At 42.8% G+C, this 18,000-nt stretch overlaps 1 protein-coding gene and 1 long non-coding RNA gene across 3 annotated transcripts in view; one reads left to right on the top strand and one right to left on the bottom strand.

Annotated features, from left to right (window-relative positions):
• LOC110307884 overlaps positions 1-3,775 on the top strand; it is a 13,931-nt gene extending 10,156 nt beyond the window's left edge. Inside the window, exons 1-3 of one of the 2 annotated variants that reach the window (XR_002379486.2) lie at positions 1,469-1,606; positions 2,209-2,313; positions 3,437-3,775. This is a non-coding gene — a long non-coding RNA (uncharacterized LOC110307884). Of the gene's footprint in view, positions 1-1,468; positions 1,607-2,208; positions 2,314-3,436 lie in introns of those variants that run through there. The other variant, XR_002379483.2, reaches the window with a different exon arrangement.
• Positions 1-18,000, bottom strand: part of Acmsd (aminocarboxymuconate semialdehyde decarboxylase) — a 40,006-nt gene that overhangs the window by 9,800 nt on the left and 12,206 nt on the right. Inside the window, exons 3-6 of the mRNA XM_021179815.2 lie at positions 17,703-17,799; positions 11,749-11,798; positions 8,327-8,563; positions 3,509-3,602 (exon numbers count right to left, since the gene is read on the bottom strand). Of these exons, the coding sequence (XP_021035474.1) occupies positions 3,509-3,602; positions 8,327-8,563; positions 11,749-11,798; positions 17,703-17,799 (478 nt within the window). The remainder of the gene's footprint in view (positions 1-3,508; positions 3,603-8,326; positions 8,564-11,748; positions 11,799-17,702; positions 17,800-18,000) is intronic.

Below are 18,000 nucleotides of genomic sequence, written 5' to 3'. Positions count from 1 at the left end.
CCTGGCTGTCCTGGAACTCACTCTGTAGACCGGGCTGGCCTTGAACTCAGAAATCCACCTGCCTCTGCCTCCCAAGTGCTGGGACTAAAGGCGTGCGCCACCACGCCTGGCTTTCAAGTGTATTCTTAACATATCCAGCTAGGAAGAACAGAAGGACCTATCTGGCCTGAACTGGTTTGAAGTACATATACAAAACGCTGGCATTTAGTAACCTATTAGGGAGAATCCTCTATTTATCATCTTAAGATGGGCAGGTACATAATTAAAATAAAATGCATTATGGGAAGGGACATTAGCAGTGTTAGGTCCCAAACCCCAAAAGGCAGTGCCACTTGTCTCAAGATGAGTCTAGGCTCAGTTCAGGCTGACGAAGAAAGATCTTGGGTAGACAGATAAAAGCCCCCATTGCTCAGAGTCTATATTTCTCTCTGGCCCAAAGAGCCAATTCCCTTATTTCTTTCAACCTCAGGCAAATGAGGCATCTAGTTACTATCAAAACCTACACTGACCTCCAGGCCCCTTCAGTCCTTTTTAGCTTGTAGCTATTTCAAAGCCTCTGGGCTCTTCTGGCCCTAAACTCCCAGGCCTTTCCAGTTTACAAGTTCTTCGTCCCCTTAACTTTGCAGCTACCATGCTCCCTTTAAAACTGGCCACTCCCTTATCATCCCCCCCAACCCCCCCAAACACACACACACACTCTTTTTCTCTCTGCTCCTAAGAGATAGCACTGGCAGTTGCCAGTTAGTAGTTCCTTCTCCCTGTCTCCTGAGAGGTAGCCACAGCCGCTTTGGACCCCCCAAAATGCCCCTGATTATTCTCTACTACCCTAGAGGTTGTTACATGCCAGCTTCAAATTTATAATTAACCATTTCTTTCCATGCACTCTGGATCAGTCCAGTTCCATGGTTTCAATGCAGCCTCACTCACAGCAAGAAAATAAACATGAGCTAATACTTACCATCAGGTGGTATCCCTTCACTCCTAATAAAGTTATTTTGCAAATCTATATGAGTTCTTACTTTCAGCTCCTTGGATAAGAGCCCAAGAAGCTGGAAGCATCTGGCCTGGCCCTGACTCTCCAGTGATATTTACTTGCCTTCAGTTTTCTTTTCAGTATTAAGGATCAAACCCAGGTCCTTGTGCTTGCTAGGCAAGCACTCTACCCCGGAGCTAAGTCCCCAGCCTCTCTCCTTTTAGTTTTGGATGTGTGGAGTTAGGCTTCTGGGCAGGATAGATAGCTCTCCATTTTCTGCCTCTTGGCCTTGAGGAAATTGTTTGGTCCCCGCCTGTGTTGTATCACCAGAGGACCTTCCTTCCTGTCTTGCAGGGCTTTTGTGCAGTTTTGTAAATAATGACATCAGTAAAGCTCCTGGTTATGACTTCACGTTGTTGGAGGCGGTCAGCAAACATTAGTCAGCTCTCTAAATTTCCTCATCTGTGAACTTAGGGAGATTGTCCGGTTCAAATTCTGCCAGTTAGACAGAAGTCAACATTCCTCAGGAAACTGTGAAGCTGGGCTCTCCTCTACTGTTGGCAGAAGGGACAAAGGGCTATCTGTGGTAGCCATTAGCATACCAGAGTGCCCCCAGATCTCTCAGAATCACAGGTACCTGTTACACATATCAGAGTCCTTGCAGGCATCCTGGCTCTTCTTCTGCCTCTCACTCTGGTTTTTCTTCAGCCTGGAAGCTCCCCTCCCTAGCTTCTCATTCTCATTCTATTGCAGCTTAGTCTTAGCCTCTCATTTTCCTTCTCTTTGTCTTCATCTTTTGCTCTCCCCTATATTGCCTTCTCCTCTCATGGCTAAGTCCAGTATGCTAGCCATGTTTAGTCTGTTACTTTCTCTGTTCTGGATTCTTCCAGATGCCTCTGGCTCATAGCTACCTGAATTCACATCTACATTGTTCTCTCCCTCACATCTATAATAAAACCCTTCCCTCAACTACACCTTGGAGTGGACATGGTATCAGTTTATACAGTAGTGATGGTTGGTTTCTGGCAATGGGTTATTTTGAGGGTTCTGTGAGAGTATCTGGTGCCTAGGTATAGCTCACTAAATGTTAATGTAATGTTACTGTTAATCCCGCCAGGTTTCTGCTACCTCTTGGGACCTAAGGCTGAAAAATTATTGGGTGGATGTGAATTACTTTAAGTGTTTCCTACTCCTAAAAGCAGCAGTTGGTTCATGTCTCATGCTTTAATCCCCAGGAACTACTTGGGAATCCAGAGCCACGTGACTGACCTAGAGCTCCTGATTGTCAGTGAGGACCTCACTGTAGGCTCTTTCTGCCCCTCACTGCTCTCCAAGCACAGGTTTGCCTAGCTTCCGGGCCTCCTGGGAATTCCAAGAGCATGGTGGATTGTATCCACGGGAGGATGGTTTTTCCAGCAGAGCTTCTGATAGACAGGGTGATAGACAATACCATTTCCTTCTGGTTCTTTGTGAGTCAGCTTTCTACTAAGCAGTTGAATGATAGCTCTTCACCCGTGTGTGTGTGTGTGTGTGTGTGTGTGTGTGTGTGTGTGTGACATTCCTTCTAGACTCTGCCCAGCAGTTACCTGTCATTAGCCAAATAGGCTTGACTTAGTGTAAAAGAGGCTGCCCTCTTCTGGCTCTCTTACTCTCTCTGCCTCCATTCTCTCCAAACCCTTTCTCCCTCTCTCTTCCCTTTCCCCCCTCCACATGTTCCTGGCCAGTCTCTTCTTTCCTCCTCCTCTCTATCTCTGTCTGTCTGTCTGTCTGTCTGTCTGTCTGTCTGTCTCTACTCCCTTCTCAACTCCCCTTCCCAAGCCCTAAATAAACTCTATTCTATACTAAATCCATCATATAGCTGGTCCCTCAGGGGGAAGGGATGTCTCAGCATGGGCCCACTGAGGCACCCCTCCCACCTCACCACTATCCTGGCTCTCTTTTTTATAAAACACAACAGCTCGTGCGTGCATGTGTGTGAGTTTTGTGGTTGTTGTAGCCTTACCAGTGTGTGTTGTTGTTATTTGTTTCTAGCAAATTCATTATAGATAAAACCTCCATCTTGGAGGGGACATGGGATATTTTAAGTGGAATATTTTAGGTGAAACCTGCAGAGAAGCTTATTAAGATGCATGATATTAAAAGAGAAGTGAAACTTTCCATTTTGAAAGGAAGGTCATCCAGACACAAGATACTGTAAAGGAAGGGAAAACAGTTCATCCTACAGGCAACCTGGGTAAACTCAGGAAGTCCCTGAAACTGACCATATACACTAGGCCCCTCCCCTAAATATATATAAACAATAAAGACTACTGAGAAATTCTCTCAGACAAGCTAAGCTGCCTAGAAGAGGTTCAGATTAGCCAAGCTGTCTGGAAGAGGCCTGAAAGACATATACCCAATCAACAGTAGCTGTACTGTAGTAGCAGTACTCTCAATCTAATCATAATTTCTTTCCCCTCACAGAACAGAATTCCATGGATAACAGGAAAAACCCAAGAGTTGGTGCTGTGTTCCCAACCCTAGTCCAGCACAAACCTACGAGCCAAGGCAGCCAGTATTTGGCCATTCGTCCATCCATCTGCATATCCCAGGGATGCACGAACAGAGAACAGTTCAGCCTCTCGGCCGCCTTCAATAGAGCAATGAGAAAGAAGTTATTTGGGGGAGACTGCTTTTCGTCATCTGATTCTATATTGACCTGAATAAATAAGCTTAAATACTTCTGAAGTTCCTTCTTGATCTGTATAAAAGATTCCTTGACCAATTTAGTCCTGCTTGAAGAAATAAAAAAGATTAACCATAGGTTGATGAATTTAGCATATTGTTTGGTGAAAAAAATTGCAGGAAATATCCACCACTCATTATTTGTATGTTTGCATGTGTGTGTGTATGTGCATGTTTGTGTTGTGTGTGTGTCTGTCTGTGTGTGTGTGCATGAATACTCACATGCGTGGAGGCCGTAGGACAGCTCTGCATGTTGTGTGCAAGGGCTGCTTACTTTGGTTTTTGGGACAGGGTCTCTTATTAGCCTGAAGCTCACTGGTTTGTCTAGGTTGTGTGGCTACTGAACATCAGGAGTCCGCCCATCTCTGTTTCCTCAGTTCTGGGTTTATAAGTGCATATCACCATACCCAGACCTTTTTTTAAAAATACGGATTCTAGAGACTGAATTCAAGGTCTTGCACTTCCAAGGTAAGCACTTACCTACCTGAAAAAAATCTCTAAAGCCCCCCCACCTCAAACATTTTATAAAGAGCAAAATGCGGGCTGGTGAGATGGCTCAGTGGGTAAGAGCACCCGACTGCTCTTCCGAAGGTCAGGAGTTCAAATCCCAGCAACCACATGGTGGCTCACAACCATCCGTAACAAGATCTGACTCCCTCTTCTGGAGTGTCTGAAGACAGCTACAGTGTACTTACATATAATAAATAAATAAACCTTTAAAAAAAAAAAGAGCAAAATGCTTAAAATCTAATCCCATACTTCAAATGCAAGGAAACATTTCCCACTGATGCCTGCACAGTTTACCCTTTCTTGGGGACTGGGATGCTATCTTTAGAGTCAGGGCAGAGTGGCTCCCTCCTCCTCTCTTAGAAACCTAGAGCTATAGAAAGTGAGGAAATGAGAGCCAAGCATGAGATGTACACTTGCCAATGCAAGTTCAAAGCCAGCTGAGCTACATGGGGAATTTCAGGTCAGTCAGGAGTACACAGAAAGACATCATCTCTAAAACAAATGAATAAATGAATGAATCTATGCAGAAAAAATGATGAGTTAGGGATTAGTTCCTTTCAGCTGGAATGGGGTAGGCTTGCCTGATCTGAGTCATGAAGACCTTGGTGACCACACTGATGGGGGGTTCTGGGTGTGTGGGTACTCTCACTGTCCCTGGAGCCCAGTGACTCTCTGGACAGTCTCCCGGGAATGAAAGGAAAGCACTGAAGAGAGCACTCTCAGTGCCTGAGCTGGATAAGTACTGAGATGAATACTATGGGTTAGCCTGTCTGACTCTTGTGGGAAACGGAAAGACCATGAGGATGGGGTGAACTTTAGTCAGCAAAATGTCTGCATAAGCCCCCTCAATAGTTTGACTGGTGAAGTTTTGTTTTTGTTTGTTTGTTTGTTTTTTAATCAACTCAACACAAACTAGAATTATATGGGAAGAGAAAACCTCAAGTGAGAAACTGTGCCCATCAGCTTGCCTGTAGGTAAATCTGTGGGAGCCTTTTCTTGATTAGTGATTGATGTGGAAGGGCCAAGCCCACTGTTCCCTCCAGTTGCTTTGATCATGGTGTTTTAGCACAGCAACAGAAGGAAAACTAGTACAATAGTCAGTGCTAGTTTAATGTCAGCGCTCACCAAAGTTCCAAACAAGCTTTCATCAGGACGGTCTCATTTTAAGTATATTGGGATACAAATGACTCGTCCTACCTTTGTATGTAAATATCTGTGTTCACCCAGCTGATGGAGTGTGACTTGTATATGTAAGCGTTTTTTAAATGGCACAGTTATGGATAGCTGGGTTCCTGGATGTGACAGGCAAAGGGTAAACTGGAGATCTCCAACTCAGTGGGCTGAGGAGCACAGAGCTTTCTGAAGTTACAGAAGCTAACTGCTTTCCGATCATGAATAGAAGTGGGAAAAAAATACTGACTTCTTGGAATGGCGTAGGCTTCACCAAGGCATCTGATCATGGTACCTTGTGAGATCTGACCCCTCATTAGGAAAAGACTTGATGGAATTCAAATTAATGTGAAAAACAATTTCCTTCTTGGTGTGGGGCATGGTAGAGAACACAAAACCACGTACACTCTCAAGATCATAACTAACAAGCATGGAGAGCTGAATACCAATGCTGCCATAAGAGTTTCACAATGATTAGGCTGAAGACATGGCTCAGGTAGTAAAGGGCTGGCCGTGCAAGCATGAGGATCAGAGTTCAGATCCCCAGAGCCCATGTAAAAGCTGGGGACGGTATCGTGTAAATGCAACCACAGGGCTGGGGATTAGAGACAGGAGGATCCCTTGATCCATTAGCCATCCAGTTTAGTGGAATCAGCAAGCTCCAAGTTCATTGAGATAACCTGTCACAAAAAATAAGGCGAAAGGACTGTTGAGATGGCTCAGTGGCTGAGAGCTACTGTGGCTGCTCTTCCAGAGGACCAGCCTTAAATTTGAGCTCCTGCAAGATGGCTCACATTGGTCTGAAACTCCAATCCCAGTGGACCTGTAGGCCTCTTCTGGCCTTTGAGGAAACTGTACATGTGTGGTATATAGACATACATGCAGGCAGAACACCAATACACATAAGAGAAAATTTAAAGATCAAGTGGAGAGCAATTGAGGAAGACATTGAACCTCATATCTGGCCTTCACCCACAGAGGAATTTTACAGCTGCTAACTGGTTTGATCATTTATGAGACATGCACTCTCTGTGTTACACATGTTCAGAGACATACATTCATGCTTGCCTCTTTATAGAGAAGACAGAACCTAAGTAATTTAGTCAGGTCTTGGCAACTGATATGTGGTAGAGTCAGACTGTCAGATGCTAATGTCCTGTTTTTCTCATACAGCAATGGGGAGTCATTTTGCACTTGAGTGTTTATTCCTAGGCTTTATTCACTTAGGAGAGAGGTCTAGAGCCAGGGCTGGGGGTGGGGTGCAGCATTTGGATGCTGTGGAGTGCCAGGACTATCTTGAAATGACAGCACTAACTTGGCTGTCAGAAACTCTTGCCATTTGTTTGAGCACGTCACTGACGCAAACTCGAGAAGAGCTAAGCAAGCCAGTCTTGCTAACCAAACAAATAGATTGTCGGCCCAGGGACACTGCAGGTCAACTGGAGTCAGGATGTACTCTTAAATCCCTCAGAGACTGGCATGCTCCCAAATAATCTAATTGGAGTGATGGATAGGTGGAGTCCGTCACTCCGATGGAAATGTCTGTGTGCACTCCGGCAGCTGCGATTGCTTTCTAAGCCCCTAGGAATTTATAAATCCACTTCCGGTGAATAATAAAAATGACTTGTAGCTGAAGACTCTCGCATACTGTGCTGAAGCAACTTGAATGCATGAGTAAATAAATCCTTGTTCAAAGCTCACTGGAATTTTCAGAAAACATTCTCTACATCAGCCGAGTCTCTGCAGCTGATGCGTTCAGAGAGTTCAGTACTAAGAAGAATATTAAATCTTTAAGAGGCAGTCTCGCAGGCAAATCCCCCACATAGTGGGCAGTTGCCACAGACGTGGACATTTTTTTTTGCATGTAACTAGAGCTCCATGAATATTAAATGAATAAGCCACAAGGAGCAGCATGCCTGCAAGTCTGCAAATATCTACTTAGATCAGTAGTCAAGGTTTTTGCACTACAGTGGAAATAATAGAAAACCACCTCATGCCATTATTACTGTGAGGTTTGTAAAAGCTGCAGCTGAGGGAAGAATCATGCATCTTCAATCCTGGTACCTAGGATGCTGGCTCAGTTACAGGATAAGAAGGAGAGAGAGTGGTAGAGAGGTCAGCAGGGTGTGGACCTGGGCACTTCAGAACTGGATAGTGTGATTTTGAAAATGTATTTTAATGTGAAATATTTTAAATATAGAAGTTATAAACAATAACACAATAAGTAATCATATGCTCACCACCTGAGCTTATCAAATTCTAACTTTTTCCTGGCCTTCTTATCTATACATATAAAAGCTCTACTTATCTATCATTTATCGATCACTTATTTATAGCCTACCTGTATGTCATCCACCCATTTATTGATATATCAATCAATCCATATTTGTTTTTCCCTCCTCCCTCCTCGTTCTCTTCTTCCTTCTTATCTGTCTCTATTTATTTTGAGAGTTTTGAGTCAGGATCTTGCTATGTATCTCAGGTTTGTCTGAAACTCACTATGTAGCCAGGTTGGTCAGGTGTGTTTATTTTCCCTTTTAGACTATTTGTATTTCTACAGTCTCTCCAAAGTTACTTCATATTTTTGAAAAATATTATTTTTTCCATAGCAAAAAGAAAAGTGTGTGTGTGTGTGTTTGATTGATTATGAAAAGTGCTAGCAATGAGAATGGCATTTAGGCTTCGGTGTAAAACCTGATCCGGGAAGAGAGGGACTTCACCAGAGTTAACCTCGGAGCAGGCCTTGGAAGTGTCCCATCATCCCCTCTATAGAATGGTACACTCTTTTGGGAGGATTTTTGGTAGGTTTCTACATCTCCTACCTACATCTAAAGTCACTGGCCTATTGTCTCTTGCTCCTTTTCCCTGGGGGGAATGCGTCTTTCTTGGTCCCCCACTGCCCAAGGCTGTGCGGGTGCTCACAGGCAGAGCAAAAGCACCTCTACTCACAGCATAGATTGGGAAGAGTTCCGGGTCATTCAGGTCCCACGTGTTGATGTGGGAGCCAATCTGGATTCCTGGAAATCCTAGCGCCTTCACACAACGCTCCATCTCCTCGACGGCCAGCTCCGGGGCTTGCATAGGCAACGTCCCCAAACCCACAAACCTTCGAGGGTATCTGGCAACGGTGGCAGCTAGGTCATTGTTTAAAAACTGGCACAGCTCCAAAGTATCCTTAGGTTTGGCCTGGTGAAAAGAGGAAAGGTTCCATGCCAGTCAAAATCTACTTGGTTAGACGTTCGTTTTAAACAACATTGCCTCCTGGCTGAAAATATTCACCCATCGTCATAATGATTTTATGCCTTAAAGGAAGCTGAGCCATGGGCTGAGAGAGGTACTGGCCACAGGAGACACAGAGTCTTCAAATAGAACTACCGGGATGCTGCTGGTTAATTAGAACGGAGGCCAGAAGTGTCTCTGAGCCTGATATATTAACTACTGGGCTGCTCCAGCTTAGACGAGGAGTGAGGATGAGCCACTACCAGCAGCAGACAGACTTTCAAGACCTTCCCAGTGTCTGAAGCTACCATCAGGATAGCTCTGTCTTGGCTCCTTGAAGGATACCAGCCCTACTTCCGTACGGGTCCTTCTTCGTCTGTCCTCCCACGCCCTCCTCTTGACACTGTGGTAGATAGGCTTGATTTTTTTCTTCTCCCAACTCCGTCCTGCCCCTTTCACTAGGCTATTGTGAGTTCCCCTTTTCCAGCGTCTACAGTACTAGGGTTACAGACTCAAATGCTACCATGCCTAGCCTTTTAAAGTATGTTCTGAGATCAGAACTCAGGTGCTCATGCTTGAGTAACCACTGATCACTCTTACCCACTGAAATGCAACACCCACTCCAGTGTGACAGGCCTAAAGGCTTGGAGGCAGTCCTGAGGCAAAGAGTTTCATGGAAACTCAGTCTCCTGGAACCTTGACACGAATGCTCCAAACCTGTCCCTCCAAACTTGTCCCTGCGTTAGTCAGTGTATGGATCTGTGTGCTTTCTTTCTTTCAGTATTGTTTTATTATAGGTGCCTCCAAGAAATGATTTTACTAATACCTAAATCAGGTTGAACTCTACTGTCCGGCCTTCACCAATGTCCTAGGCAGTCCTTGAGCTGACCCTGGGCTTGGAATTTCGTAAGAATGTTATTCATCCAGACGAAATGGCCCAGTGTTGACAGTTAGCAATCAGGCATCTCAGTTTGTCGGATAGGAGCTAGCATTCTCAGGGCTAGTTCAAAATAGTAAACTTAGAATTCTCATTATAGTCAGGTATGGCAGACTACATTGCATATTAGAAGAAAGTTGGTGAGTTCTTCTGACAAACGGAGATTCCCTACAGACACTTAAAAGAGCAGCCAAGTTACTCCTGTATGTAAGAATTTACCATGGCCTAGGAAAAAGGAGGCTTGTGGTTAAGGAAGAACTACAGTATTGCATTATTCACGAAAAGTTTTGCTAAAGCAGAAACCCCTGGTGCAAGCTTTCACAAGGCTCAGAGAAATAGCATAAATTGTGACTAGGGTGTGAAATCTTCACCTGGCCCCTGTCATTAGCTGACTCTAGTTAGGGCTTATCTTATCTCAACTGTAAACATTGCCTGGTTCCTGTAAGTCTTTTGAATGCATTTCTCTATTTTGTGTCAGATAACTTCAATGTACCTTGGCTTTTGTGTCACCTAACTTCTTTGTTTTTTTCTGTAATATATAAGTCTGATGCTCACTTTGACAAATTACATTCAGATACAACACTCCCTTGTGTGCATATTTGTTTGTCACTTTTCTCCAACTCCCTGTCCACCTGTACCAGGACCCCGATTCTCCCGTGGATTGAGGGACCAACTGAGGCCAGTCCGTGGTATTGAACCATTTCTCAAGGTCCCATACCTACTTCTTTATGTGGGTTCTGGAGATTTTGTAAGCACAGATTCCTGTGCTTACAAAGCAAGCACTTTATCTCTCTACTGAGGTGTCAAGACATTTTATGTAGTGATCTAATCAGGAGCATAGAGAATCCAGTGACACCTGCTGGACTTGTGAAATCAGGTGGAGAGTGGCCGGTGGTTGCATTTCTTCTAAATCACATGTCAACCCTAACAACTACCAGGTTAACACATTCTTAGCTCTGTACCAAAAGTTACCTCCCAACCCTGTGTCTCAGAATCAGTCCTGAAACTCAGTGCTTGAGAACTGTTGACTTGTGGCAGGGGATCCAGGACTTCCCTTCTGTACATTTCCTCAGGAGGCATAATGTTGAGGTTTGTTCTTGCTGTCTATTGAATGCTAAGTGCGGCCCCCTACATGCAGTCTGCATGTAGACCTGGGATCCTGCTCCCCCCCCCACAAGTTATTTCTGATTGGTAAATAAAGATGGCAACAGCCAATAGTTGGGCAGAAGAGATATAGGTGAGGTCTAGGTTTCCTGGGCTTGGGGTCAGAGAGGAACCACGAGGAGAGGAAGGTGCAGGAAGAAGAAGGAGAAACAACCACAGGTTACATGAACCATAAAAATGTGGCCCTGAGGGCTGGCCAATTGGAATTAAGAACAGCCCATATGCAGCATAGTAGGTAGTAAGTAATAATTCAGGGTTATTGATAGGAAAGTAGATTCTAATAAGATAGAGGGTAGGTATCTGTGCCCAGCTCTTGTGCTGTTTAAGGGGTATTGTAAATGTAAAGGCTGTGTGTGTCTTTTATCTGGGAACTAAAGGGTCAAAGGTGGGGTAGAAACCACAGGTCAGGGGTTAAATAATTTCTACAACGAAGCTGGCCATTATAATCCTGTTTTAAAATTCTTACCTCTGCATGCATTGGCTTGTCAGCAATTTGGCAAGGCATTGATTACAGAGGTGAGTCCAGACAGGTAAGCTCTGGTGGAGTCTCAGTCTACAACTGAACTGTGGGTGAATCTAGATGTGGGCCTGATGGCCACATACAGGCTACTGACCTGAAGCAAGGACATAGCTAAGAGGGCAGTCTCAGGGAGAGTATGCTACTGACTTATAATGGAACCGATGGAGCTAGAATGTGGCTCTAGCTACTCTAGTGGGCAGAGTGCCTGCCTAGCATGTAAGAAGCCCCGGATTCCAGCCCTAGCATTGCATAAACTGGGCATGATGCAACCCATCTGTGATCCTAGTGCTTGGGAGATAGGGGCAGGAGGTCGGAAGTTCAAGGTTATCCTTAGCTACAAAGCAAGTTTGAGGCCATTCTGGGTTATAGGAGAACTTTTCTCAGAAATAACCAACCAAAGAAAGAAAGAGGAGGACAGTTAGGAAAGAGGATGAATGGAACCAATTCCAAGGTGTAAGTCATCTGTCACCTTCTGGGGAGCTGGACATGAGCCTTCATCACCAGGGGGATGGTCTGAGGTTTCACACTCACCCAGTAGCTAAACATGACAGGAACTGTGGAAAGAGCTTGAACTGTCACTCCTGGAACACAAGGAAAGACGCACCTGTCAGGAGAAGAGCTCTTCCCGGGGTGAGACCAGCAGCTTCTGGCCCAACCTACTGTCTCTCCCTCACTGCTCCTCCCTCAGGCGCTCTCCCCCTCCCCCATCCTCAGCGCTGCAGTGAGGAGAAAGCTGGACAAAATTGGATCATTCCAGAAGAGTGACCTGAGTCTATTTGCCAAGGTTTTCTTCTACCCTCCTTGTGGCAAAATGGTGTTTAGGCAAGACATTTCTCCACCTTTAAAACAAGCAGCATATGTTAATTATACATATTATATGCATACCATCGAAACTGTATCCTGATCCTGGTTGCCCATTATCACTCTCCCCATTCCTCTGCCCAGCCAGCTCTTCTACTCGCCTCCCATTTTTTATTCCATCTTTTTTCTGGCCCCCATCTTTCTTCCCCCCTTCCCCCTGAGCTTTCCATTTTAGGTCATACATGACAAGTGTATCTCTCAGGTCCCTTAACTGGGCTCCTAAATTAGCCTGGCTAAAGTCTCATGGTCCTCAGTACCCAGAGTTTGGCTCCAGAGTCCAGGAATCTTTTTATTCTTAAATTTTTAATTATTTAAATGCATTTTATACATCAAATATATTAATAGTATTGAGTATTTTGAGAATCAAATAATACATAAAAATTTGTTCAACTTTTATTTTCATATGCTTTCATACTCTAAAAATATCATTAATGAACATTTAATACTATCCATAACTGAGGATCCTGTATCAAATGTTGAATACTAAATTGTTTCAAAACATACAAAATATTCTTTGGGAATTAAGCATAGTAAAAACATAAAATATTAAAAATAAATCATTAAGAAATATATTCAAAAGCCCTTATATGATACCACCTGACATAGTGAGAGAGTATTTAAAACACATTATATATCTGTGTACATTGTCTAACTATAAGTTTACTTAAAAAAGATTATCATGTTTCTAGGAGAGAAATTATTTTATCAGTAAGTATATTTAAAATTTTTCAAAATAGCAAAAACTTTTTGAAATTAAACATTAAGAAAATTCTAATTTCAAGCACAGTGAGAAAAATTATCAATAATATTAATAAAATATTAATAATAATATTTGTCAAACATGATTTTAATAGTCTCAGCTGTTAATATTCAACAAACAGAATAATAATTTTTTTAAAACATTACTTATTATTATATCTAAGTACACTGTAGCTGTCTTCAGCTGCACCAGAAGAGGGCGTCAAATCTCATTATGGATGACAATGAGGCACCATGTGGTTGCTGGGATTTGAACTCAGGACCTCCAGAAAAGCAGTCAGTGTTCTCAGCTGCTGAGCCATCTCTCCAGCCCCAGAATAATTATTTTAAGATATATTTTGTTGTTATGTCTCCCTTTTCATTTCTGATTTTATTAATTTGGATATTGTCTCAGTGCCCTCTGGTTAGTCTGGCTAAGGGGTTATCTATCTTGTTGATTTTCTCAAAGAATCAGCTCCTGGTTTTCTTGATTCTTTTTGTTTCTATTTGGTTGATTTCAGTCCTGAGTTTTATTATTTTTTACCGTCTACTCCTCTTGGGTGTATTTGCTTCTTTTTGTTAGAGAGCTGTTAGATGTCCTGTCAAGCTGGTAGTATAAGTTCTCTCTAGTTTCATTTTGGGGGCACTCAGAGCTATGAGTTTTCCTCTTACCACTGCCTTCATTGTGTCCCATAAGTTTTAGTATGATGTGTCTTCATTTTCATTAAATTCTAAAAAGCTGTTACTTTTTTCTTTATTTCTTTCTTGACCAAGTTATCATTAAATAGAACATTGTTCAGCTTCCATGTGTATGTATGCTTTCTGTTGTTTTGGTTGGTATTTAAGGCCAGCCTTCGTCCGTGGTGATCTGATAGGGTGCATGAGATTATTTCAATCTTCTTGTATCTATTGAGGCCTGTTTTGTGACCGATTATATGGTCAATTTTGGAGAAGGTACCATGAGGTGTTGAGAAGAAGGTATATTCTTTTGCTTTAGGATGAATGTTCTATAGATATCTGTTAAATTCATTTGTTTCATAACTTCTGTTAGTTTCACTGTGTCTCTGTTTAGTTTCTATTTCCAGGATCTGTCCATTGATGAGAGTGGGGTGCTAAGTCTCCCACTATTATTGTGTGAGGTGCAATGTGTGCTTTGAGCTTTTGTAAAGTTTCTTTAATGAACGTGGCTGCCTTTGCATTTGGAGCATAGATATTCAGAATTGGGTGTTCATCTTGGTAGATTTTACCTTTGATGAGTATGAAGTGTCCCTCCTTGTCTTTTTTGATAACTTTAGCTTGAAAGTTGATTTTATTAGATATTAGAATGGCTACTCCAGCTTGTTTCTTGGGGCCATTTGCTTGGAAAATTGTTTACCAGCCTTTTACTCTGAGGTAGTGTCTGTCTTTGTCCCTGAGGTGGGTTTCCTGTATGCAACAAAATGTTGGGTCCTGCTCACGTAGCCAGTCTGTTAGTCTATGTCTTTTTATTGGGAAATTGAGTCCATTGATATTAAGAAATATTAAGGAAAAATAATTGTTGCCTCCTGTTATTTTTGTTGTTAGAGTTGGGACTCTGTTCATGTGACTATCTTCTTTTAGGTTTGTTAAAAGATTACTTTCTTGCTTTTTCTAGGGCATAGTTTCCCTCCTTGTGTTGATGTTTTCCCTTTATTATCCTTTGAAGGGCTGGATTTGTGGAAAGATATTGTGTAAATTTGGTTTTGTCGTGGAATACTTTGGTTTCTTCATCTATGGTAATTGAGACTTTAGCTGGGTATAGTAGCCTAGGCTAGCATTTGTGTACTCTTAGAGTCTGTATGACATCTGTCCAGGATCTTCTGGTTTTCAAAGTCTCTGGTGAGAAGTCTGGTGTAATTCTAATAGGTCTGCCTTTATATGTTACTTGACCTTTTACCCTTACTGCTTTTAATATTCTATCTTTGTTTAGTGCATTTGGTGTTTTGATTATTATGTGTCAGGAGGAATTTCTTTTATGGTCCAGTCTATTTGGAGTTCTGTAGGCTTCTTGTATGTTCATGGGCATCTCTTTCTATAGGTTGGGGAAGTTTTCTTCTATAATTTTGTTGAAGATATTTGCTGGCCCTTTAAGTTCAAAATCCTCATTCTCATCTATACCTATTATCCATAGGTTTGGTCTTCTCATTGTGTCCTGGATTTCCTGGATGTTTTGAGTTAGGAGCTTTTTGCATTTTGCATAGTTGTGACCATGTTTTCTATGTTACCTGAGATTCTCTCTTCCATCTCTTGTATTCTGTTGGTGATGCTTGCATCTATGGCTCCTGATTTCTTTCCTAGGATTTATATCTCCAGAGTTGTCTCCCTTTGTGATTTCTTTATTGTTTCTACTTCCATTTTTTAGATCCTGGATGGTTTTCTTCAATTCCTTCACCTGTTTGGTTGTGTTTTCCTGTAATTCTTGAAGGGACTTTTGTATTTCCTCTTTAAGGGTTTCTAGCTGTTTACCTGTGTTCTCCTGTATTTCTTTAAGGGAGTTATTTATGTCCTTCTTATAATTCTCCATCATGATCATGAGAAGTGACTTCAGATATGGATCTTGCTTTTCTGGTGTAATGGTGTATCCAGGACTTGCTATGATAGGAGAACTGGGTTCTGATGATGCCAAGTAACCTTGGTTTCTGTTGCTAATGTTCTTATGCTTGCCTCCCACCATCTGATTATCTCTAGTGCTACCTGCCCTCACTATATCTGACTGGAACCTGTCCTTCCTGTGATCCTGGTTGTGTCAGAACTCCTCAGATTTCAACTGTCTCTGTGATCCTGTGATTCTGGGATCCTGTCCTGAGATCCTGGGTGTGTCAGAGCTCCTGGGAGTCAAGTTGCTCCTGGGACTCTGAGATCCTGGTGTGACCAAGCTCCTGGGATCCTGAGAATATTAGATTGCCTGGGAGTGGAGTTTCCTCTGGGTGTTGGGAGACTGGCTGTGGAGTTCAAGCCCAAGGTCTGCTTCGATCCAGGAATCTTAAAATCTGAGATCTGAAGAGAGCCTACCCCCAGTGTTCATTTTAGGAACTAAATGAGTTAATTTGTGTCAGGTGCATAGAACTGTGTGTAGGTGAAAGACTATACTCTTTGCAAGTGGGTCATGGCTATTACTCAAAAACAGTAATTGAGATAAATATACAGAAAAGAAAAGAAAAACAAAAGGAGACATGCACTTCTGTTGCAGTCATAAATGACAATTTCTCATTCTGGTCATCTAAGTCACTGTTTTCCTTTTGAAAGGGTGGGTGGGCCCGGTGGGCCCTTGCTCTCTCTCCACATTTACAGTGACTTGTTCTTTACCAGGGATGTAGAAAGCACATTTGTCTCCAAGCCCTGTCTCCAAACAACCCCAGTTTACTGAGATCCAGGGCTACATAGGTGTTCTGCAGAGTGGTCCACAGAGTTGCTTCCAGATTTTATAAAGCTGAATTTAAATGTTACTTGGGTATGTGTTTAACCACTGATTATAAAACAGCCCCCGGGCAAAAGTGCATGCCACTAGACTCTCAACTTCCAGATTTGGGTGCTGCCAGGGTGACTCTTCTTCTTCTTCTTTTTTTTTTTTTTTTCCTGGACTTTGAAATAAAATACAGTTCTGCTTGGGCATGGTGGTAATTCCTACTATTGTAGTACTTCCAGATGTGAATGTAGGAGAAATAAGACTTCAAGGCCTTCCTTGGTTATACATAGTGAGTTCAAGACCAGTCTGGGCTATGCATGAGATCCTACCTCAAAATTCTTAATTAAGCACTGTTGCCTACACAAGGCTGGTACTATCAATCAGTTCCAGAATGACTCATTACAATAGGTCTCACTGGGATGTACCCACCCTTGCTGACCTACTGGGATACACTGATGGATTTGGGGTTGGGGTGGGGAGGGAAAGACAGTTATTGTCTTCAGTTGAGTAGCTAATAGCAAGCCCACCAGATTCCTGTGGATCTTTTAAAACTATGTTCACACAGAAGACCCTGGTTAAAAATCAGTGGATCATAAACAAAAGGGCATGAAAGGGACTTATAGGGAGGAAGGGAGGTGACAGGAGATAAATGTGTGCCTGTGCATGAGTGTGAGAGTATGCATGTATGTGTGTGCATGTGTATGTATGCCTGTGTGAGTGTATGTGTGTTCATGCTTGTATGTGTGTGCATGTGCTTGTGTGTGCATGTGTATGTGTGTCTGTGTGAGTGTATGTGTGTACTTGTATATGTGTTCCTGTGCATGAATGTAAGCATGTACATGTGTGCGTGTCTATGTGTGTGTGTTTGTGCATAAATCATTTGTGACACAGCATGCATGTGAAGATCAAAGGACAACCTTAGGTATCAGTCCTCACCTCCCCTTGTTCCTTGCTGCTGGCTGCCCATGAGATTTTGAAGATTTTTTTTTTTTTGTCTCAGTTGCCATCTCACCTCTGGTGCTCTAGGCTAGTTGCCTGTGAGCTTCTCCTGCCTCTGCCTTCCACCTCACTACAGGAGTGCTGAGACTGTGGAAACCTCCACTACTACATCTGGCTTTATAGATATCGGTGCATCTGAACTCAGATCTGCACAGTTGTGTGGCAAGTGCTTTGCCCACCCAGCTATTTCCAGACCTGAACTAAAAATAGTCTTAATAAAATGCACCATTGTCATTCTGAGGATATACCATTTTGTTTTAAAACTAAAGCTTTGAAATCCATGCTCTAAAAGCTTTTGCTTGGAATGGCCCTCTTTTCCCTAAGGAATTAGTAACAGCACGCACAGCTGGCAGGAAAAAGGGAACTGGAAGTTGTTATCCCATAAATAATATCAAGTGATCACCACTTGAAGGACAGTGTTGCTTCGAGTCAGACAGAAGCGTTGAGAGCATCTTGTGAGTACCTTTCTGGTTCATTTCTCTGATACGAACTTCTGGGTCCCAGCAGTTCTGTTGGATCACTCTGAAGACCTTCCCATCTTTTATCATCTTTGCTTCTCCCTGAATCAGAAAAGCCACATCAGTCAAGACTACATGCTCGGATCAATCCTGTGTTCCTGAGTGTGAACATTCAGGTGTGTGTAGTCAATCACCCCTCTGCAGTCCACCCTTGGTTTTCTTGTCTTGTCTTGTCTTGTCTTGTCTTGTCTTGTCTTGTCTTGTCTTTTTTGTCTTTTCCTCCCTCCCTCCCTCCCTCCTTCC

The sequence above is a fragment of the Mus caroli genome, chromosome 1, assembly GCF_900094665.2.
Source record: "Mus caroli chromosome 1, CAROLI_EIJ_v1.1, whole genome shotgun sequence".
NCBI lineage: Eukaryota > Metazoa > Chordata > Mammalia > Rodentia > Muridae > Mus > Mus caroli.
Note: the sequence above shows the minus strand (reverse complement) of the source record. Positions and strands in the feature narration are given on the sequence as shown.